The sequence below is a fragment of the Oppia nitens genome, unplaced genomic scaffold, assembly GCF_028296485.1.
Source record: "Oppia nitens isolate AA-2021 unplaced genomic scaffold, nextdenovo-longstitch-racon4-pilon3 scaffold17_pilon_pilon_pilon, whole genome shotgun sequence".
Classification (NCBI taxonomy): domain Eukaryota; kingdom Metazoa; phylum Arthropoda; class Arachnida; order Sarcoptiformes; family Oppiidae; genus Oppia; species Oppia nitens.
This window is the reverse complement of record NW_026533196.1, coordinates 1,384,083-1,408,874: the sequence shown is the minus strand read 5'-3', so window position 1 is coordinate 1,408,874 and position 24,792 is coordinate 1,384,083. Positions and strand designations below refer to the sequence as shown.

The 24,792-nt window shown below is 30.8% G+C and overlaps 6 protein-coding genes across 7 annotated transcripts; 3 read left to right on the top strand and 3 right to left on the bottom strand.

Annotated features, from left to right (window-relative positions):
* Positions 1-8,479: 8,479 nt before the first annotated feature.
* On the bottom strand, positions 8,480-8,920 carry LOC128965297 (uncharacterized). Its single transcript, XM_054311952.1, has 2 exons — positions 8,800-8,920; positions 8,480-8,731 (listed from the first exon to the last, which is right to left on the bottom strand). The coding sequence occupies exons 1-2, from the start codon at positions 8,918-8,920 to the stop codon at positions 8,550-8,552; spliced, it is 303 nt and encodes a 100-aa protein (XP_054167927.1). The 3' UTR covers positions 8,480-8,549.
* A 264-nt stretch (positions 8,921-9,184) lies between these two features.
* LOC128965295 (anaphase-promoting complex subunit 7-like) lies at positions 9,185-11,431 on the top strand. 2 transcript variants are annotated; one of them, XM_054311951.1, is made up of 8 exons: positions 9,185-9,259; positions 9,364-9,486; positions 9,582-9,767; positions 9,829-10,431; positions 10,497-10,736; positions 10,830-10,993; positions 11,059-11,178; positions 11,248-11,431. In XM_054311951.1, exons 1-8 carry the CDS (start codon positions 9,185-9,187, stop codon positions 11,429-11,431), a joined length of 1,695 nt encoding a protein of 564 aa, XP_054167926.1. The 2 variants fall into 2 exon arrangements, with proteins under 2 accessions (XP_054167926.1, XP_054167925.1); XM_054311950.1 differs by having other exon boundaries at positions 11,059-11,199.
* Positions 11,432-11,587: 156 nt separating this feature from the next.
* On the bottom strand, positions 11,588-14,654 carry LOC128965535 (DNA replication ATP-dependent helicase/nuclease DNA2-like). The gene has a single exon (XM_054312241.1). It carries the CDS (start codon positions 14,570-14,572, stop codon positions 11,588-11,590), a length of 2,985 nt encoding a protein of 994 aa, XP_054168216.1. The 5' UTR covers positions 14,573-14,654.
* A 226-nt stretch (positions 14,655-14,880) lies between these two features.
* LOC128965533 (syndetin-like) lies at positions 14,881-18,085 on the top strand. The gene is made up of 4 exons (XM_054312240.1): positions 14,881-15,037; positions 15,106-17,264; positions 17,323-17,419; positions 17,501-18,085. The coding sequence occupies exons 1-4, from the start codon at positions 14,993-14,995 to the stop codon at positions 18,083-18,085; spliced, it is 2,886 nt and encodes a 961-aa protein (XP_054168215.1). The 5' UTR covers positions 14,881-14,992.
* A 245-nt stretch (positions 18,086-18,330) lies between these two features.
* LOC128965619 (ran-specific GTPase-activating protein-like) lies at positions 18,331-19,471 on the top strand. Its single transcript, XM_054312348.1, has 5 exons — positions 18,331-18,448; positions 18,500-18,654; positions 18,711-18,868; positions 18,938-19,066; positions 19,134-19,471. The coding sequence occupies exons 1-5, from the start codon at positions 18,428-18,430 to the stop codon at positions 19,367-19,369; spliced, it is 699 nt and encodes a 232-aa protein (XP_054168323.1). The 5' UTR covers positions 18,331-18,427; the 3' UTR covers positions 19,370-19,471.
* A 368-nt stretch (positions 19,472-19,839) lies between these two features.
* Positions 19,840-23,258, bottom strand: LOC128965587 (uncharacterized). Its single transcript, XM_054312298.1, has 6 exons — positions 22,870-23,258; positions 22,574-22,799; positions 21,030-22,499; positions 20,733-20,960; positions 20,378-20,660; positions 19,840-20,309 (listed from the first exon to the last, which is right to left on the bottom strand). Exons 2-6 carry the CDS (start codon positions 22,625-22,627, stop codon positions 19,942-19,944), a joined length of 2,403 nt encoding a protein of 800 aa, XP_054168273.1. The 5' UTR covers positions 22,628-22,799; positions 22,870-23,258; the 3' UTR covers positions 19,840-19,941.
* Positions 23,259-24,792: the final 1,534 nt, after the last annotated feature.

Sequence of the window (24,792 nt, the reverse complement as noted above, 5' to 3'; positions counted from 1 at the left end):
CAGTATAAATTAAGCATTTTTCTAACAACATTATATAGTATTAATTAATAAATGTTGTCAATGAAAACATGTGCAAAATTCAAACAAATAAAATCAGCGATAATTTAATGAAATTTGAAGGACTCAACAAATTAGTGTTAAATATTAAAAAAAATACTATAAAACAAATTTAAGAATTAATATTAAAGTTATGATATTTTGTAACATTCAGTAAAACTCTATAACAGAGTACTTGATTTAATATATCATAATAATAATCAATTTAGTACTTATTTAATTGATTAAATTAATTTCATTTTTATTTTATTTAATATTTGGAGAATTAATATATATAACATTTCTAAAAAACTTTAATTAAAAAAATTATAATTGCTATTTATTTTCAACTAATTAATTATATAACAACTTATTTTGTTATATAAATTTGTTATATGTGTCAGTCTATCTGTTATTTAATAATTTGATTTTAGATTGAATGTAACAAAAATACTATAGATATGTCTCAACAATAACTGTCTCTTAATGAACATGTGGTCAAAATTAATAACAAATATATACTGTATATTTAAAACTTTGTGAAAATACGTGGGTGAGTGGATAACACTGTGAGCGGGTGAGTAATACAATGGATTAATTAGATAAACAGTTCAGACATAATAATTAAATCTACTTTCTAGAAATTTGTTCTGGCAATGCTATCAAGCATTTTCAACTGGTTTTTATTACATGTAGAAAATTAGCTAAAAATTATATATTTATTAAAGTACTGTATATTTGTTTATGTTTTAACATATAATAAAAACAAACAATAAAAATATATTTACTTTTAAAACTTATAATTTACTATTAGTTATTATATATTAATGATTATTTGCAATAACCATAAAACATAACATTTAGTAAATTTCTGTCAAATGGGCTAAATAGACATAAATTGTTTAACCAATAATACTGTATATGTAAGACATGAGAGATATATTTAATCAAAATAATATATAGTTATATGTTTTACTTAAAAAACATTTCCCACACATATATAATCTTTGTTTATAAGATGTGTTGTCCACTATAGTGACAACTGTCTTTAATTAATGTTTAAGTGTATTACTCTATGTTAACTAATGTTTTACTCTCTATTTATGTTTATTTATCTTTTAAAAAATATAACTTAAAGTAATAAAACAAATACTTCCCGGGTAGGGATTTTTACCAAATTTGATTTCAAAGTAGTTTAACTATAAACAAACCATAATTAATGGGTACAAACTTTGTACCACTAAACACAGATAAGTTACAGACCTCCAAACATGTCCCCACTATTGCAGCAATACTTAGTCCTCCAATGGAGGACTACTGCAAAAATGAATCTGACTTATGATTGGTAAGTACCGGAGCCATGGACCTCAACAGTATGCAGTATAAAAGCAACTGTCAATGAGATCCCCCATATGTGGGATACAGGATCAAGTATTAAGAGATCCACTCATTTTATGTATTTTCTATGTTTATTATATTAATAATTAATAATTGTATTTTAATATAACATATGATAATCAAATAAAGTTTTTTATATTTAATCGAATTAAACTGTGTCACAATTTATTTACCATCATCGACATCACTAACTTCAAGACTAGTTATCAACTCAACGACTGCAACATAAACAATATTATATAATAATAATTAATAAATAACTGCTAGTCTTATAAGTCGGCAGGATAAGTGACCACCGCATCGGCCATCAATCAACTAAAACTCTTTCATCAAGTACTGCTAATCAACAAAATAGTGATTGTGACTACCGCCGATAGTGTTGTTATCAACAAAAAAAATACGACAACTGATTCAGCTTATAAGTTTTTGTGAGTTAACAGTGATTATTACATTGATGTCACGACAATTATCAACCCGTGGACGTCGAAGACTTGCAATGTCCACAACACCCACACTTCGTAGCATAGGAAGACACAGACTTCCAACTAACGGTAACACTACAAGGACAACTACTTCAAGAGGACGAGCACCACCAGAGTTGGACCCAATTCAAGAGGAACCGTCAACAATGACTGACGACAGCACCATTAGTGAGCCGTCTGTTGACGATCAACCGGAACAAACAACTACCTGTTCATCATCAATCAACCGTCCGACGATCCAATCATTCAAAGGACACGACGACAAAATCACCATAGAGAATTGGCTCAAAAGGTATGAGATTATCTCTTTACACAATCATTGGTCAGATTCCAAAAAGGCTGTTATGTTAGGCAATTATCTTATTGATGATGCCTTAAACTGGTATATAGATAACTATAGCGAATCCTACTTTGAAATCAAATCAAAATTAGTTAGCCGCTTCGGGTTCTCCTTAGTTGATCCTATTGTTGACTTTGTCAATGTAAAGTACGACCAAAAAGTTGGTCTAAAGGACTACTTTGAGACTAAACGTAAATACGGTTCGCTCGCAGGTCTCACTGAGACTCAAATGATACCACTTATGATTGTATCATTGCACCCGCGAATGGCCGACAGCTTTGTCGCCGTTAAACCTAAAACTTTGTCTGAGTTTTATAATATTGCTAAATCGGCAGAAAATAGTTTTAAAAACTTTCAAAACTATAAAACCAATGGCAATTCAAATCAGGTCAAGCGCAAATTTAAACCTGAGTACAATTCAAATAAGAAAAAACGGCCATTGAATCCGTGCAAAATTTGCGAAGGTTTGGGATTCCCAAACCGATATCATTGGATGAATGATTGCCGAAATAAAGGCAAACAACCACTAAAACCCAACAGTTATCAAAAAACTGTTAATCTTATTGATAATTCAGACAACACAATGTCTACTACTCATTCACCAAAAGTAATGCATTTAAACTAGAAGATCGGCCTAAACCATTTCCTCTAATCAAAATTTTAATACTAATTAATCAAACTGTTATACATGCTGTGTTTGACACCGGAGCCAATTGCTCCATTATTAATCTCGATATTTTTAATAGTCTTCATATACCTCTAGTAGGTATACCTAATATCACTTTTGATACTGTGTCAACACCCGCTTTAGGTTTAGGTCGAGTAAATGTAAGTGTAACAATCGGTTCAATTACTAAAGACTGTACTTTCTTTGTCCTACAAACACCTCCTTTTGAGTGTATCGTCGGGTTAGATCTCATCAATGAGTTCTCTCTCGGCATGAATCCCGAGTTTCGCATTATACAATTTTTCCCGGAAGCTTCACCGGAAGAGATAGCGTCTAATTACGTTCCAGACATATCTACAATATATCAATACAAAACAAACAATGAGCTCATATATACATTTGAAGCTATATTATTAACAAATCAATTATCAATCAAAGACTCAGATCTGAGCGACAATCAAATGACAAACATTATGGCCATAATAAATATATATAATACAATGTTTTCAAAAAACAAATATGATGTCGGTTCGATAAAAACTGAAATATGTACTATTCCACTGTCTCAAAACATGCCAATCAACCTAAGGCCCTATAAGTGTTCCGAGAGTGACCAAAAAGTCATTGACGAACAAATTGAAATGTTAATTAAACATAATTTAGTTATACCTAGTGTCAGTCCCTATGCCTTCCCAATAACTTTAGCCGATAAAAAAGATGAAGGTAAGCGGTGTCGACTATGCGTTGACTACCGAAAATTAAATCAAATAACTATTGCTGATAATTACCCATTCCCGCTATTTACTGACATCATAGATAGCCTCTATGACTGTCAATTCTTTACCACATTAGATGTGACCTCAGGTTACTGGCATGTAAAGGTCTGTCCAAATGATAGACCAAAGACAGCAATGATCTCAAAGTCAGATCATGTCGAATGGTCAGTAATGCCTTTCGGATACCGAAACAGTCCGGCAATATTTCAGAGAGCCGTACAAAACATTTTAAAAACAAATCATTTACAAAATTTTGCGAAAAACTACTTGGATGACATATTGATATTCAGTAAAACATTTGAGGATCACCTCAAAGATATTGAAAAAGTACTGAGTGCACTCAAAAGAGAGACAATAAAACTGAAGCTATCGAAGTGTCACTTCGGTCGACAATCAGTAACATTTTTAGGACATAAGATATCAGTTAATAAGTATTATCCATTAAATGATAATACTATAGCCATTCGGGACTTCCCAAAACCTAAGTCAGTCAAAGACATACAAAAGTTTTTGGGAAAAGTAAATTTTTATTTTAAGTTCATCCCGAATGCATACCGATCACTTGAACCACTTTATAATCTTTTGAAAAAACACAAACAATTTGAATGGAATGATAAATGTGATATTGCATTTAATCAAATAAAAACTTATTTGGTATCACAACCTGTTCTTAGCATATATAATCCTAAAAGCGATTGCATACTCTATGTAGACGCTTGTAAATTAGGTGTCGGTGCCGTATTTAAGCAGAAACAATCTGACGGACACTTACACCCGATCGCATACTTTTCAAAAAAATTGTTGTCTTACCAATACAATTATGATATTACCGAACTTGAATGTTTAGCCGTTATATTATCAGTCGAATACTGGCACCATTATCTCTATAATAAAAAGGTAACTATCTATTCGGATCATAACCCGTTAAAGTGGTTGAAAAACGTGAAAAAACCTAATTCACGGCTTTACAACTGGTCTGTCAGACTCAGTCAGTATGACATAACTATAGAGTATATCCCTGGCTCTCAAAATATTGAAGCCGACACTTTGAGTCGACACCCAGTACTTGAAGGTACTAATAGTGATCCGACTCTAAAGTTTGTTAACTTATTAAATATCTCTGAGATAAAAGACAAACAAAAAGAGTTTCATAATTGTCTACCTAAACAATCCTATTTAGAAAATGACTTAATTTACAAAACTAAAAATGATTTGAAAAAACTCTATGTACCTCCAGAGTTAATTAACAAATTGTTAACTAAATGTCATTTAGATTACGGACACATCGGTTACCGAAAAATGTTAAGCCTCTTAACTAATGCTTACTTTTTTGATGACATGTGTCAAAAAGTACAGAATTTTATAATTAATTGTAAAGTTTGTCAAACTAATAAATTAAGTAGATCTCAAAAGTACGGTAGCCTATCACAGATAGGTCCCGCTAAAACACCTTTTGATATAATAGCTATCGATACTAAAGGAGGCCTCAGTGGTTATAACTCGAAAAAACAGTACATACATGTTGCTGTTGACCACTTCTCCAGATATCTCTGGACTTTGGCATCGAGTACACAGAGTGCCAAAGACTTTATTAATTTAATTCAATGTATTCAGAAAACTAATAAACCTAAAATGATATTAGCTGACAGGTACACCGGTATTAAGTCAACTGAATTTAAACATTTTTTAGCTAAAAATGACATAAAAATTATGTTTATAACTACTGGTTGTCCTCAAAGCAATGGACTATGCGAAAGACTTGTTCAAACCCTAACTACGCGCTTGCGATGCAAATTTAATGACAACAACCAGTCGGCTAATTGGCCAAAATTGTTAACTAAAGTTACTGATGAGTATAACAATTCACCACATAGTGTTACTAAATATACTCCAAAATATTTAATGTTCGGTATTAAACCTTTCAATAGTTATAATGCCTTAAATAATCTCGAGAAGAATAGAGAGATGGCCTTTGAAAACAGTTCCCGTCATCATAACTATAATAAATCATATTATGATGACAAACATAAACCAATTAGTTATAGTCCTGGAGATCAGGTCTATATAGAAAACAAAAATAGCATCAGTCGAGGCAAACTCGAACCACTGATGACCGGACCCTATATTATTATTAAAAAATTATCTGATGTCTCATATGAGATTAAATGTGACAAAAAAGGTTACAAAACAGATGTATTTCATGTCTCAAAACTGAAACCCTATAACCCTAAGGTATAGCTTAAAATGGGGGGATGTAAGACATGAGAGATATATTTAATCAAAATAATATATAGTTATATGTTTTACTTAAAAAACATTTCCCACACATATATAATCTTTGTTTATAAGATGTGTTGTCCACTATAGTGACAACTGTCTTTAATTAATGTTTAAGTGTATTACTCTATGTTAACTAATGTTTTACTCTCTATTTATGTTTATTTATCTTTTAAAAAATATAACTTAAAGTAATAAAACAAATACTTCCCGGGTAGGGATTTTTACCAAATTTGATTTCAAAGTAGTTTAACTATAAACAAACCATAATTAATGGGTACAAACTTTGTACCACTAAACACAGATAAGTTACAGACCTCCAAACATGTCCCCACTATTGCAGCAATACTTAGTCCTCCAATGGAGGACTACTGCAAAAATGAATCTGACTTATGATTGGTAAGTACCGGAGCCATGGACCTCAACAGTATGCAGTATAAAAGCAACTGTCAATGAGATCCCCCATATGTGGGATACAGGATCAAGTATTAAGAGATCCACTCATTTTATGTATTTTCTATGTTTATTATATTAATAATTAATAATTGTATTTTAATATAACATATGATAATCAAATAAAGTTTTTTATATTTAATCGAATTAAACTGTGTCACAATTTATTTACCATCATCGACATCACTAACTTCAAGACTAGTTATCAACTCAACGACTGCAACATAAACAATATTATATAATAATAATTAATAAATAACTGCTAGTCTTATATATATTAGTAGTAAAAGTAATGACACTTACAGTACATATTATGCTTATATCAAACATATTGCTGTATTTACCAAAATATTATTAGTTTTTAGTATAATAAAAATAAATCTAAAAATTTATTAATTTAATAGATAGATAATGTTTCACAATATAAAATTAACTAAAGCTATAATTATCTTACGGTTTATTTATTTAGATTTTATTATAAATGATAACTTTGAAGCAATATTATGTTGTAAAAATTAAATCTAAATAAATATAAAATTAAAATATAACACAATAATATTTTATTATATTTGAATATATTTTAATTTCAATAATATAACCTAATTATACTGTAATAACTACTATAGTTATACTGTAGTTTTTTCATCATTAGTGAAAGTGCAACAAATTAAAGTAAGTCCTAAACTCAAGGATAAGTTATGTCCAAAGTTTCAATTATTAAGAAAATACTATTAACTCTAATACTGTAATAATATATATATTTATTTAATACTGTCATCAATTGATTGGTTTTATTTAAAAACAAAAATTTATGATAATTTATAATATTGATAATTTTCAAAATATAAAAAAACATTTTTTATATCATGTTTATGGTAAATATAATATGATATACAATTATACGATACAATCATCATAATTATCAATAATATATACTGTAATACATAAATAAGTGTCAAATACAGTAGAAAAGTCTATATTTGATATGAAAATACTAATGAAACGATTGCCGATTAATTCAATTTTATTTATTTATTTATCTATAATTTATTTATTCAATGATATAAAAATTACTATAAATAAAATTGTTAATAACGTCTTTAATAATACATTTTTAATTGTCATGAGATAATTATTTTTTTTAAAACATAAATAAAAAGCGTTTAGTTTATCAAATAGTTTACAGTTAAGTAAGCCTACAGTTAACTGAAAGATAAATTTTAGTCATCAAAGTCTAAGTAAAAGATAACTTTAAGACATTAAGAGATGGGTTTCGATATATTACTGATTGCTACTAATGCTAATGGTATGACTATACCTCCCACTGCTAAGTGCTGTATATGCGATGGTCTACTGGACGATGGCGTAGGTCTCTCGGGTTGTGATCACAATGCGTGCTATAAATGCATGAAAAAGGCGGTTGACTTAGGAAGCAAATGTCCTGTCGATAACCAACCGTTTGATGTCAAGAAGTATTACCACTTGAATGATGAGATTGAAAGTTGGCTCTCAAGAGTCAAACTAAAGTGTCAGTGGTTTGATGGACGCGTTTGTACGGCAACTGCCATCTCTATACGTAATGCTCACAGACATCGGGATATTTGTCCAAATAATCCAAAGAATAAGCTGAGCAAAGAGCAGATTAATACTGTAAAACTTGTCAGTAATTGGATGCAAAACAAAGAGTTCAACAATGACTCCGCCGACAARTCAGACGATGGTTCAGATTCTGGCGATGACTTCGATGGTCCTTCAAATGGTTCCCATTACGAGACACACACCAGTCGACCGACGGCCAGATCTGGATTTGGATACAAACCAATCAAAAGAAGTATTGGGCGCCGATTCTTCTCTCATGAGACCACATCTGATATCGATCCCAATTGGAGACAATGAATGACACTTAAACTAGGCTTACATTTGATCTCAATTTGTTTGTATTTCATTATTTATTCATCAAAATCATCACTATTTTAATTATCATTAAATTGTTTTTAAATTTATACAATTTGTTATAAAGTTTTGTTTTAAGTTATTTATAAGAGTTATTAATAATTATTGAAATCATTGAACAAATATTTACAAAAAATAATAAATTAATGAGTAAATTGAATTAACATTCAAATCATTGATTTGGGATCCGATGGTATCGATTGACATTCATTTGTGTCCATTTGTTGTTCACAATTGTTATCATCGATTAAAACACGGGAATCGATTGTCTTCATATCGATGAAGTCGGTTATGGCATCAATTGGATCTATTTTTGTGGATACTTCAAGAGCCATGAGTGCCGATTCAACTGTCATTAATCAGATGGATATCAAATAAATAATATAAAAGAGATCCACAAATGTTTAAATGACTTACTCTTTAGTTTGTCAATCGTGTCGTGCAATGACTGCGTCTGACTCAGCATTTCTTGTAATTGATGACAAAATTGTGTCATTTGTTGATCACTGTTGTTGTTGTTGTTGTCGAGTGAAGACATGATGTGAACAAAGTGTGACCACTTGTGGTACGTGTTGTCAGTGAAGTCAGTCTTAACCACAATTGGCGCTCATTTTGTGTTTAATATATAAATTATAACTCAAAACAACAAAACACTCCAAACATTGAGTGACTCTTATGTTATGCAATGCTATGACTGTTGTTGTCATCACATGTTTGACAACACTTTGACTGACAGTTATAATCATATCATTGTATGCTTTGATTAAGACATCCACTGATTAAGACATTCACTGATTTTTTGATGATAATGTCGTCACTATTTGATCACATAAAACAACTACATTTGGACCAATTGTTTACAAATTTGGTTCAATTGGTATGTCATGTGAATTGATTTTTACATTAATTTTATTTTCTTCATTATATGATATCTAAAGACTTGATTGCTTTCTTATTTTATAACCAAATGTCTTAAAACAGATGAATATATTGATGCCACAAATAGAGACAAGTAGTGAACTGTTTTCGGCGTCCAATGAATACAAGGCTCTTGTCTTTTACGGTGAGGCTCTTTACCGGACAAAAGATTACCGAAAATCAGAGGTATTGGTCTTTAAGTCTTGTAGATCTTAAGTCTTAAGATTGTAGTATTTATCATATGATATGATATTTAACTGAAATTCAATACATTTTAATAGCGAGTATATCAAAGAGCTCTTTCATTGAAGAAGAATACACCTAAAAGTAAGCGCAAGAGTCAGTCTAACGGTTCAAGTGATATGAGTTCAGAGATTGACGTCAAATATCAGATCCATTTGTGTTATCTTAAGCAACACCAATACATAAGTGCTGTAAACATTTTGGAGAGTATTCCTCCAAAGCAGGTCTGCTCTGAGAAATATCTTTGATTAATAAATTAATATTAATATGAATTTCAATTAACAGCGAAATTCACGGATTAATATGGCTTTGGGTGAACTCTATCGGTTAGACAAGAATCCGATTGCAATAAACTGTTTCAAAGAAGTGGTCAAAGAGTCACCTTTTGCTTTAACAGCTATTCTTCATTTAATTAAATTAGATGTCAAAGTAAATGAAATCTTAAGTTTAGTGAATTCAATTGCTGCCACCATTCCGATGATGAGTTGGCTCAATACATGGATTCGGGCGCACTCTTACATTAATTCACGTGAAATTTCAAGTGCTATCCCTTTATTGAGACAATTATACGAAAGTCCACAATTCAAAGGAAACTTAGAAGTCATGTTATCATTAGGAGAGGCTTATTATTATAACGGAGATTACAAGAAAGCCATCTACTTGTTTAAGAAGGCTTTTTCAATAGATCATACACTTCTAAGATGTATTGATTTATATGCTTCTGTTTTGGCTAAAGAGAACCAATTAAAAGAATTGGAATTACTGGCCAACCAAATGACCCAAAGATGTGATTCATTGGAATCGGTGGCCGAGCCATGGGTTGTCCTCTCTTACTATTGTTTTCTCTCGAATAAGAAGGACTCGAAAGCTTACTTCTTTGCTCAGAAAGTAATTAATTATTGATCGCATTTACAAATCAATTATTTTTAATAAATTAATTTTTGATGTTATAGGCGTGTACTTTAAGCAATAACTCTGTCGAAGCATTATTACTGAAAGGTTTAATTTTATTGGATAATAAGCCACAAGAAGCCAAAAATTGTTTTCTTGAAGCTCATACCAGTGCTCCTCACAGGTTTGAACCAATTAAATGCTTAACTGAAGCCTATTTAGCCGAAAAACAGAAATCGTTAGCAAACAATATGGCTACTGGTGCTATCAAAACATTTGGTCACATACCTAAAAGTTTAACTGTAAGTTTGTCTACAAATTGACTGCAACTTATGTGAGATAATACAATACGATACATATACAGGTAATAAAAGTTGTTTTATTTATTTGAACAGCTAATGGCAACAGTCTATTTGACCGAATCGTCGAGTCAAGAAAAATTAAAGGCCAAACAATTACTGGAAAAGGCCATCAAACAGGACCMGACATATTTGAATGCAATTTATTTGTTGGCAAATATATATTTAGAGGAAAAAAATTTTGATAAAGCAATCGATATGTAATTAAATATAATTGTGTACTTAAAGTAAAGTTATAGTTATTAACTGTTGATATCGTTTTTAGGCTCAACAAGACATTAGAAAGTTGTGAAAGTAATATAAAGATTCATAAATTGCTCAGTGATTGCTATATAGAGAAGAATGAACCGGAAAAGGCGTCACACCATCGAAGCATTGTTTCCAAGTATGACTTCAATGACCATAAGTACGATGACATGAATTGATCGATAATGTCATTGAAATTTTTTTATAGGTTAGAGCAAAATAAYCGCAATTCCAATGAAACGTCTCAACGATTAGAACATCAGTCACATACCGGCGATAACGTTAGTTCCACATTGGATCTCGAGGTCGATGACATACCACCATCTGATGAGGACATCGATGAAAGCGAGACTGATGTTGTCTGGTCTGACGATAACTATAGTGTTAATTAAAATCAATTTTTTGATTAAACATTTATTTTAAAAATCACGATTTTTATACACATATAAATCATTTCTTAAAAATTGTATATAATGTTAAAATATTTAAATACAGTAGTATTGATAAAAAATACATTTTAAATAAAACAATCATAAAATATAATCTACTTATAGTAGATCTGATGAATTTAGTGATAAAATCTGGTCATTCCTTAAAATATTGAACAACTTGTGGAATGGTTTGTATTTATTAAGTGTTGATTTGTTTCCAATGATAACCAACTTTTTTTTCGCTCGAGTTATGGCTACATTAAGACGTCTCTCATCATTAAGTATCTCATTATTTCCTACACTTTCATTAGTATTGCTTTTAACACATGAATATATAATGACATCTTTGTCTCGACCCTGAAATTGATCCACAGTATTAACTTCAAGACCATCTAAAGTGATGGTATCTCTTAAAAAGCCAACTTGTTTTTGATAGGGACTGATTACACCAATTTGTTGAGTAGTTATCACAAAATATTTAAGCAAATTCTTAACAATAATTTTAATGATTTTCGACTCAATCTCATTGAAAACTTTTCCTTTTTGGTCTCGTATTTCAGGAGCAGATATTAAATCGGTTTCAATGAAAATAACCGAATTTGACAAATCGTTTTGAATGACTTTTGTTATCCAATTGTTTTGTACTAAATATGTTAAATCTGACGATACAAGTGTTTGATTACAGACATCAAGTGTTGCACACATAAGAACTCCATTATAAGTCAATTCATTGCTTAATCGCATTATTTCTGAGTTCATTCTGTACTGAATTGTCAGATCCCTAGTGTTGGTCTCGTTTTGCAACAAAACAAACAAACTCTGGTCTAAACCCAATTGTTTTGCCTTTTCGTTTTGAACAACGGGTGGTAATTGTCTGCTATCACCCACTAATAAAAAACGATTGCAATAAAACAATGGACCCAAACATGCGGGCAAAAGCACTTGTGAGGCTTCGTCAACAATACAATAATCAAAAACTTTTCGTTTAAATAATGGATGACTGGACACACCATAACAAGTTGTGGCCACCACTTGAGTACTCGAGTAAAACGATAACAATTGTTCAAGAGTTTTAAAACTTGATGTTTTCGACGCATTCGTATAAGAAAGTAATTCCGGGTTAACACGCTTTTCGGATCCAATGCGAAGAAAGTCTATCTTATATTCTTTAAGTTTTAATAATATATTGTCGACTGCAGAGTGTGTATAACTTGTTATGATGACTGACTGTTCCAAAGCTACCAATAATCTTATCAAAGCAACTATTGTTTGAGTTTTGCCGGCGCCGGGCATTCCTTGAATTAATATATAGGAATCAGTGGACAGTGCGCTCAAAATAGCTCGTTGTTGGTTACGATTGAGAACTTTCAGAATATGTTTTCCTTTTGTAATAATTTGTTTCTTGAATTTCTGTACAAAAGTAACAGATTTTTTATGGATCACTATTTGGCGCAACTTCTTTGACTGATCGTCATCCGAGTCCATTAAACGCAATATATTAGTAAAATTATGTGAAATAAGTCCAGTGTTTGAAATGTGATCGATTCGATACAATCTATTAGACAATAAATTTCCACTTTTATCTGAAATGACTTCAATTTCATGTCTATCGACTCGTTTAATAAAACCTATTAAAAGAGCGATTTTGTTTATTCGATACATTTCCGGTACTTTTATATTGATATCGTCTATACTAATGGCCACTCGTTCCCAACGCCGCATAACATTATCGGTTAAATTAAAATCATTGCAATCATCCAAATACTTATCACATCTCACAAAAACAATCGAATCGTTTGTTTGTCTTAAAATCTTAAGTTTCCCAAAACCTAAACCTTTGGCTTCTCTATCGGTCGACAATTCAGTCCAAAATCCAACCTTAGAATCGCTGTCCCGATCTATCACTTCTTTGAGCTCCATATTTAATAATGTCATCCATTTCTTAAAAAATTCTAAATCAAGTGCTGATAAATGAGAAATGATTTGAGGAATGAGCTGTTCAGACATTGAAGTTGAATGTGACAAATGATGCGATTCAAGAGTTTGTAAAGTAAGGCAACAGTCCATTAAATGATCACATTTACTGCAAATACGATATGAGTTCAAAGGTTCGGGACCTGACTCTACATTTGTCAAGTGTTTCACTAAATTGTTTCGCATCTGAAATAAGTCTCTCTTAACGACTCTTTTTGTAATAATTTGACGCATTTGTGGCTTATCTTTGAGGTAAAGAAGCAATCCTTCATTTGAATGAGTTTTGTCCCTCTCGTCTAACATTACCGAATAGAGACCAATCTGTCCGATGTGTTCGTCAGAAAAAGAAGGCTTTCCTGTCTTCAGTTCCAAAGGCATCGTAAATGATGTCTGAATATTATTGTCATTAACCGCTACTTTCACTGTTAAGTCAACAATACCTTTGAGACCTAATTTAGTGCTCCAAACGCTGTCTTCAATGTCTAAAACTTTCATAATTTGAATTTTCTTTTCATTTTTATTTGAATAATTCATATCTTCAACGACAGACATGTTATACATATATTTATCAATCCATTGAACAATTGATGTCAAATATGGTGTTACTTCTTGAATGGCTTCGTCTTTTGTCATAACAATGGCATATAAATCGGTAATAAAATTGTCAACAATTGACATAAAAAGAGCACGAATTTCATCAACAGTTCGTAGTCTTTGTTGACACGACTCCTGAAACAATTGGTGAACCATAACTCCGATTATCATTGATCGGTTGGCGTGAGTCCAGCCGACAAACTTCGCCGAAAGCCATGCTTTGCGGACACAATATTTGGCGGACATTAATGTCGTACTTGATATCAATAAATCGGGATTTTTGACAACAAATCCATTGGTATTGTCGACAATCATAGTGCAAGTATTGTTATCATATTTGGTATCCAAGACATGGATTATTTCGTTGACTTCGACATCACATGAAAACCAAATTCCAGTTAAAAGACAATTCACGTCTTCATTAGCCGATTGTTCACATTTAGAGACGGGTCTTAATTTAAGACGTAATTCATATTTTTGATCATCTCTTAACTGATCCAAAACAATGAAACGATAGGACAACTTGGATGCCATCAGATGTTAATCTTGGGATCAATTGATGCAAACATTACATCACTTTATATCACAAATAGCGCCAAACAATAGCAAAACATTTGATATTATAATCACAAATAGCGTTACGTTTACTATAATTGATATCAACTTTGAATACAAAATATTTGTTTTAATTATTTGTAATGAATTAAAAAATTTTAATTAAATTTCTAATATATTTATAATTAATTGTCGTTTTTAATAATTAATTGTTAATAATAAGTAAATATTTATATTTATAATCATATGATATGTTTAAAATTGATAACACAATTGGCATCACTGTTGCCATCCATGAAGTGATGGATGACTTCAACATATGATATGAATGTAATTGTTATGAAGTGAGTCATTGATTGGCAATCGTCATGTCATTTGGTTGACCATTAAGTCTTGTCAATGGATTTAAGCCGAAAATTGAGTCTCAAGTCATTCATCCGACAGGTATTTGATTGAAAATTAAACTGATTTTTACAGTAATCTAAATGATGTGTTTGATTGTTTGGCTAAAGAGCTCATCTGGAGGTTTATCAAGTGGTCATTCATATCAAACTACAAATACCAAGAAAGATGCCATAGATTTGCCATTGAATGAGCTCAGGAAGGATGAGTTCGTCAACAACTATATGAAAGAAAAGTCCAGCAGAGAGTCAAACTCGGATCCAATGAATATATGCAATCCGGACATCGAGTCTGAAATACTTGAATGTATTGAAGATAAATACTATGAAGATATTACTGATCCATATATGGCTGAGCAGCTAATCTTTGACGACTTACCTAAAGAGTTGAATTTAAGTTATTTGATTGAACAGAAAACTAAACTTAAGAAACAATTAATTGTTGTGTCAAAGAAAGTATCGGATCTGATATTGAAAAATGAAACAAAATATAARACAGAATTAGAAAGAGTGACCAAATTGCAGACCGGTCTCAGCGATGCCATCAAAGTGTGTACATCGGGTCGCAAACAGCTGGACTGTTCAAAGTGTAAGTTTACTTGTGTTGGACTCGGAATAGTTGCCTCATATCGACGCCGAGAAGTCTTAAAATCACTATTAAAAGCTTTGCAAACCATCAAAACATTACAAGAAACTGATGTACGATTGCGTGAACTTCTTGAAGACGATGAAGACTATACGGGAGCCATACAATTGTATCTCGAGTGCCATAAAGTGGTTTCAAGTCTTAAACATTATAACTGTATCAGTGAATTGAATACTAAACTACAGGACACACTTGAGATGACTGAAGAGCAGATTGATGTGGCGCTCAGTAAGATGTGTCTTACATTTAATAAAGATGTATACATTAAGATTATGTGCGCCTATAACTTATTGGGCAAAATTCAGACAGCTATGGATCAATTGGTGATGCATTTTGCCGGTGCCATACATAACAAAGCATTCAGTATTGTTTTAGGTTATGTCGAGCTCTTTGCCAACAATACCAATGCCAACACTAACGCTCAGAATTATCATAAGAGACAATACAATGAATTATGTAAATGTTTGACAACTGATAGCTTCTTGGCGTGTCTTACAGATCTTTGCAAAGCTCTTTGGGATATTATGTCAAACTATTATCGCATACTATTGTTTCATAGAGAGGATGTCACGGCATTCAGTGATAATATTGTCTATAATATCGGCGCTGAAAATATAGAGTTTGATAAAGAGTTTGTAATTCAAAAGTTAGAGCACGGGTTGGGTCGCATTTGGCAAGACGTACAGCAAAAAGTCAGAATTTTAATACAGAATCATAACCTGGCGTTTCATAATTTCGACGAATTCATCAAAATTCTTGGTGTCACCGAAAAAATGATTGAAATCGGCGAAGAATTTTGTGGCAATACATCCGAAGACATTCAAAATTCTATACATAAACAAACTATTAATTATTTTCAAAACTATCACAAGTCTTGTATGTCTGAACTAAAAGTATTTCTTGAAAACGAAATTTGGACTCTTTGTTCTGTACCTGACTTTAGTTTAATTGATTTAAAAGAGTTTCACTTTTTACGAACACAACTTCCATCACAAAAGCTGACACTATCACCAAACTCATCGCCCACTAAACGACAAAAGTATTATTTTTCAAAACATTTTCTTCAATCAAATGATAAATTAAAGACACCATTTGATACCGATGATGATGAAGAAATCGATAGCATCGAAGTAGCTATAAATTCATCACAACATATCAATAATGAAGATAACGATATGGAAAACAATTGCCGGAAGTTGTCTAATGGTCAGTGCAATGATAATATGACTATCGGTGAACCAATTATGACAAATACCACTTTAAATGTGTTGCGTTTGTTCGGCAAATATATACAAATGATGTCAATCTTGCGTCCGATTGCTTTCGATGCGATGATCTGTTTGTTTCAATTGTTTGATTATTATTTATATGTTGTCTATAAGTTCTTCGCCAGAGATATGCTCATTATGTCCGACAGTTCACTCGCTAATGAAATGAAAATAACGCTCAAACGTATTGCCGATGATTTGCTGATCAGTGATAAATTGGACACAAACGCCGAATCACATAACAATAATAATGTTAACATTAAATATGAGACTCCAGTGCTTTCATCACTTGTTAACATGTCTTCACCAGAAACTCTTTATGGTTTAGCTGAAAGAGTGGTAGCGGTTGAGTCTCTGTAAGTATTAAATGTTGTCATATAAACACTGTTATTATAAACGTTTATTATTTTAAAGTGTGGTTTTGTCGACACAATTTAAGTATTTACAACCATATCTCGATAGTCTCTTAACCAGTGATAAAAAACATCATTTAAATCATTATTTTAATAATGTAAGACAAATTGATAACATTTGAATTGATCTCATTTTTATTAACATTTTATACGTTATTTACCGGTTATTGATATAATAGGTTGTTTCAATTGCTAGTGATTTACGTAAACCTATTTATATGTGGGTGACTGTCAAGTGTGTCCAATACGAGCACATCGTGTCACTGATGGCCACAACTCAGTGGAATATAAGAGAAATACTTTCGATGCATAACTCATACGTCGATCTCTTATTACGTGAACTTCAGATTTTTAGTATGCGTTTGAATCAAGTATTTGATAAACAATTAAATGGCCGACAAATACCCAAAGATGTATATAACATATTATGGGATCAAATATTACGACTTTCTAACAGAACATTCGTTGAAGGTTTTTCACAGTCCAAGAAGTGCTCCAATGAAGGTCGGGCTCTCATGCAACTAGATTTTCAACAATTCTTGACAAAAGTCGACAGTTTGACAACAATTAAACCAATTCCTGAACGAGAACTCGTAGAAGAGTTTATCAAAGCTTTTTATCTGACAGAGTCAGCACTCATTGAATGGATTAAAACCAGAAAAGAGTATAATCCTAAACAAATACATGGATTAGTTAATTGTATAACAAATGATAATAAGAAAATGAGATCAAGAATTTTACAAGAAATCGATTGCAATCCTTAATATTTAATCAAAAAAAAAATTATTATTTGTTGAATCTCTTGTATTTTATATATTATTTTTAATAAAAACATTTTTATTATAAAAAATATATCTAAGATTATACTTAATTTAAATAAGTGTCAAAAGTAAATGTCAAAAACATAGCTAACATTTTAAGGTAAATTAGATGCAATGGTTTGAGTGATAGGGATCAGGGATTCAAAGTACGCGCTCACATAAAACACATGAATACTGTATTCATAAGTATATAAACAATACGTTTGTTTTGCCGCTATTTTATGTGTGAAAAACCCTTTTCATTGTTGACAACAATCACAACAAGCAATCACTGGACACACAATTATGAGTGAATCCGTGGCACAAGTAAGACATGATTTACAAAGATATGTCACTAAGTGTTTGTCATTTTAACAGGACGTCGACAACGAGACCAAATCCGACAGTCATCGGGAACGCACTGAGTCTGAAAGCAATGAATCCAATCCTGACATACACTTTGATCCCATAATTCAGTTACCATTAGTGGACTTTCAGACGCTCGAAGAAAATGAAGAAGAAGTGCTGAAACTGTAAGTCAAATAGTATTTTGTGTTTTCAATAATACAATAAGTTGTGTGACCACCAGTCGGGCCAAACTTTACCGATTTGATGACTCGGAAGAGACGCCGCAATTCAAAGAGCGCGGAACCGGAGAAATCAAGATTCTTAAACACAGAGAGATTCGCGCCGTAAGGATCTTAATGAGGAGAGACAAGACTTTGAAGTTATGCGCCAATCATTACAGTAATTATTAACACCTATTGATTGATTGTTATATTATTTATGATATAATTGTTATCAACTTATCATCAGTTATGCCACATATGGAGCTTAAGAATCACCAGAACAGCGAAAAAGTGTTTGTTTGGAACACTTTCGCCGATTTGTCCGATGAAACACCATCTACCGAAACACTGGCCATTCGTTTCGGGAATATTGAGAGTATGAAAAACCAATGATTAATATAATGATTAATAAAAAAAAAATTAATGTCTTTTGTATTCATTAGACGCACAGAAATTCAAACAAGTGTTTGAAGAATGCAAAGAATATGTTTCAGAAAAAGTTGATTACGATATCACTTCTGATTTGAGCAAAATTAGCTTAATTGACAAACAAAACGATGACAACACACATGAGGAAGAATCAGACAATGTAAGTGATAAAGTGGTCAATACTGACACAAAAGATGAAAACAAAACAAAAGAGGAGACCAAAGAAGAAGTCAAAGAAAGTAAAGAGTAAATCATGTAAACGACGAGTTTATAAGTGATTTATATATTACTTTCAAATCCCTATATTTTATGCTAATTTTTCTCAATTTTTTACATTTTGTTTGAAATAAATCTCTTTAAAGTTGACGTAATGTTAAAAGTTTATAATAATTATTATTATTACCGGTAATTCAAATCAATGTATATCTCAATGTATGCATTGATTAATATTACCCGAATATAAATTCCATTATGTATACTATTATTTAAACCCAGTATACTTTTATCTAAATAATGCTATAAGCACTGTGGTATTAAAATCTTGGTAAAAAACAACAATTTGCGATAATACTTTTTTTATTAATTTTTTAAAATTAATACATCAGAAAATTTTATATATTATATAACATTATTTATATTATCATAAATATAATAATAAGTAGATTAAAATAGCTTAAAATACATTTAAACTCTAATAACTAGAATAAAGTTAATCGTGAATAATAATAACATTTGGAATAATAGATAGTCATAATAATCAATAATTATTAATAATAAGATTAATAAATCACACAATTTGTAGATTAAAAATGAGATAATATTTTAAACAATATTAGAACCAATCAATGAGTTGTTGAGACCATCAAAAGATTTCGCGTTTGGTTTCAATACATTCTTATTGAATCCGTTATCTAATACTTTTAAAGTTAGATTTTTAGTGTCCACGGATGTCATGAGTGATGGCATCAATTGATTTTGAGTAACTTCTTGAGTCTCACTTGAATGAATCGAGTCATTAATTCTTGGACTATTCGGACGACTAGACTCTGTGATTTCGGTGAAGTCGTCCTCAACGGTCAGACAATTGGAAGATCTGGTAATTGGGACGACTAGTGCACCAGAAATAAAGATACAAATACCGGTCAAATGGAAAGCCACGTTATAATCACCAAAATAATCAAATAACCAGCCTTTAAATTAATTATAATTTACTTTAGTTTTATACATTATGTGCAATACCATCAATACTGTAATATACCCGCAATGGGTGGTCCTACGAGTGAACCAAACCCCTGAACTAATAACAAGAGTCCGTATGCATTAGTGAATGAATCCAATGATATGAGATTCACTAAAATGATTGATACTAATGCATAGTTTGCACTTATGGTAAACCCATAGAGAGCAGCCATTATAGCAGTTCCCCAGAAGTTGTGAAGCCACGGGATTATAGCCAAAGAAAATCCATTTATTACTATAAAACAACTGTAAAGTAGTGATGGATCGACCCATCGTTTGTCACCAAAATACCCCACGAAAACCTATAATAAATACAATATTAGTGGAAATATTGTTATTATATCAATATTACCGGTAATATTCAGTTAACTTACAATTCCTAATGTATTGAATATACCGATGATTGAAATGACGTAAGAGAATGAGTCCTTATCAGCCGAACCCGAAATGATGGTCTGATCGGGTAAATAGACATACGGCACGTCTATACACACATATAGTAGAAAATTTGAAAAACAAAACAAAGAATAACGAAAACTCTTGAAATTTGACAGATCTATCATATCTAGAAAGACATCTTTCAAATTGTAAAGAAATCCACTCTAAAAAAGTTTTAAATATTTTTAGATTAAAATAATGATAAATAAATTCAATAGAAAACTAGTCAATACTTTTTCATGAATAGCAACCATAGAGTTTCGGTAAATATCGGGAGCACTGGATGCGCGAAGTTTATATTTTTTAATGTTAAGCATTGCGTTTCTATAGGTAATACTTCCGCGTTGTAGACGTAAATTTCGTAACAAATTTGATGAAAGTGGAGACAATTCGCCGATTGGAACCAAATTAGATTTCATTAAATAATTACCGGTTGTATCAGTTGTTAACTCTTTTTTTATTGCATTTGTTTTGTTTGACTGCATTTTTAATACTGTATTTGATTGAACTGCGTTTGAATTTCTTGTCGTAGGACTTAACGAAAGAGCATTTGTGACCAAAGATTTATTGACATTTAAGTCATAATTCTGGTATTCTTGAGGCATAATAAAGGCAACCAATTTTGGATGTCTTTGCAAAAGTCGTCTTAAATATCCACCTTTTTTAAGACTCAATTCGCTAATCACTTCATGGGAGACAGTATTGCCGTCATTATGTCGAAAATATGTGGGAATGTGGATCAGAGAAGAACATAATCTCGAATCGGCATTCATTTTCATCTCCTCTTCATTACTTTGATCTTCACTACAAATTTTATTAAATGTTTTATTAGATAATAAAGTATTAGAATTATTATTATCACAATTATGGTCAGCTCTTTCAATATCGTTGCTATCATTTGTGTTAAAATAAAGATCAAAGTCTTTCATTAAGGCCCCAAAGATAATAATTGTGAGAAAAATCACACCAATAATTAAAAGAGTTTTTCTCCATCTAAACTCTTTTAGTAAATATATAGTGAGAGGTGGGAACAAAAATGTCCCAAAACCAGAGCCACAAACTGCCAAACCAGTGGCCAGGGATCGTCTTTTCTCGAAATAATAAGCAACGCTTACAATACTAGCGACATAACACAGAGCTAATCCCAATCCAGAAAAACTAAATGCTATAAACAGATGTTCCAGTCTATTGGCAAAATGACCGGCAATGAAACCGGTAGAAGACATAATTGAGCCAATAATTGCCATTCGGCGACACCCGAAATGATCAATTAGTGCACTGGCTATGGGACCAGTAATTAATGGAATTGATAGAAACAGTGACCCAACCCATGATGTCTTACTTTTGCTTTCACCAAAATGATCGACTAATTCCAAGAAAATAATACCAAAAGAGAAGGAAACGCCGTCTGATATAAAATTAATCATAAAACTGGCGAACACTACGACCCAACCCCAGCCTCCATCAGGCGGTATATCAACTCTTTTATTGTTTTGGCAATTATTTGACTTAAAATGATTGCTATTATTGCTGCCGATTGTTGTCGACGATGTAGATTGACCTGAGTTTTGCTTTGAGGTCTCATTTGTATTGCTATTATTGTTGTGATGATAAATATTAAGACTATTTACATTGGCATCACTTGAAGGCAATAAACTAATTGACTCCTCAAATGTGACTTCACTTGACTTGGCTTTGGAGTCCTATATATAGACATCAATCAAACAAATATCATCTCAATTACTATCAAAATGCTATATAACTACAAAAGAAATACCTTATTATTAGTTGTTGTTTGTATTGAATCACAGTTTGCGCTAATATTTGCCATAATTTACAAAAAGTAGTATTGCTTTCAATTGATTGCATTAAATAATTATATAATAAAATAGAGTTTTGTAGCGATTGTTTCAATGAATGGCTTATCGACATAAATATAACATTAATTATAATCACAATCAATGACTTCAATTGGGATCCGTTTGACTTGAATACTGACAAATCTATTGAAATGCAATACAACAACAAAAACAATCAAATTATCAAATAAATTAATATTTCTGTTATAATCACCAAAGTTTGCCATTAGTTTATTGAGCATTCAATAAGACATAGAGAGAGAGAAAATCCAGAGATCACAGAGTTTTGTGGGCATTAAACAGACAACCAATTTATATGACCATCACTTAACTGGTCAACAGTTGATCCGTGCGTTAAATCAATGATTGGTCTGAAAGTGGACCAAAACTAACAATTATTGTAATACTATATAATATTTGTAGTCATTGTTCACATGATATCTACTGTAGTTTACTGTATAATGAATGGCATTCATCACTGTTAAGGTCACCAATCATTACAATACAATCATATGTATAACTAAACCAAACTCTACTCTAATATTAATGTATTGTTTGACATATCATATCATTTTCAATAACATTAGACTCAATGTTATGTTTATTAATATCATAACATCACTCATCATAAGCACATCACTTGACACTCCCAGTGGGCGGACATTCAATACATTGCATAAACTTATATACAGTATTATAATGTATGACAACTGTTGAGAGGCGGGACTTATATATGACAATCGATATACAGTATGACTACATCTACAGTAGTCTTGAATTTATAACTAATTATAATCACTGACTAATTAATTACTAATTAATTACTAATTAATGACTTAATTAAAGCAACCAATAAACAGATGGATATTTAGTATTGAATTTTAACAACATTTTCATTGACCAAAATGTGTGAATTATAGACACAACAAATAAGTAATAATAATATACAGTATATACAGTAGTTTAAGACAATTTTGTTCAAAGTTTAAGGTTTTATATTTACATAAATAATAATTGCATATAATTTATGATATATTATACATATCATAGTTTAGTTAAATATATAACAAATTATGTAAACAATATTATTAGTAATATTTAAAAAATTGTCGTTTATTTTTACAGATTAATAATATTAAAGTTTCAATTTGTACTAACAATTTATGTCAATTTATATTTTATGTTTATTTCATGTATAAAATTTTAATTTGAAAACTTATAAACAATCAGCAATTTATTATTATTTTCATAGTTAACAGAGTAATGTAATATAAGTTAACAATAAAATTTAAAATACTATACAAAAACCAACTGAGAATAATAGAAAGCATTTTCATACCAACTCCTTATGTAATATAAATATTATATTACAATTGACTTCAGAGATAGAGTGCATTTGAGACACATTGGCTCATATTAGTGCTAAATATGTACAGTAAGTGTCAATTTGGGAATTTTTATTATGAAAAAATATATTGTTGACACTTTTTAAGTGACATTTTTATCATTATGCGATAAATAGTTTTGATACCATAATAATATTTATTTTTTAAATAAAAAATTCAACTTTGATTGGATTTTCTCAAATGCTCTGTATAACAAATGATTCAATATAACAAAATAAACTCAAAATTAGTCATTTATGGTATCAAATGATTCAGAATTATAGAACAAAAAACTTTAGTTCTGTTTCTTTGTTTGTTATTTAAGTGCAATATTTAAAATGAAAATCAGCTATTTTTTAACATATATAAAAATCACTTCATTTTCCTCCTTAAACTATTTAAATTAATAAATATAAAAAATAAAAATTCGTTTGCATTTTCTCAAAGTTCTAAAAAGAGATAAAAATTTAAATGCATATTCACTATAATTAATTTTTGATGCTTTACACAAATCTAAACCTAAAAATAAAATAAAATATTTTTTTTATTTTAGACGAGATGTTTGTGACAAAATATCAAAATTTTAATACTGATCCCATAACTTAAATTATTTCTGATGCTTTATCAAAATCTGAAATCAAAATTTAAAAATTTTGTGGGACAGACAGACAGACAGACAGACATATAGAATGCAGATATGTAGTCCTTTCAGGACTTAGTGAACAATATTTAATAATTAATTAAATGTATAA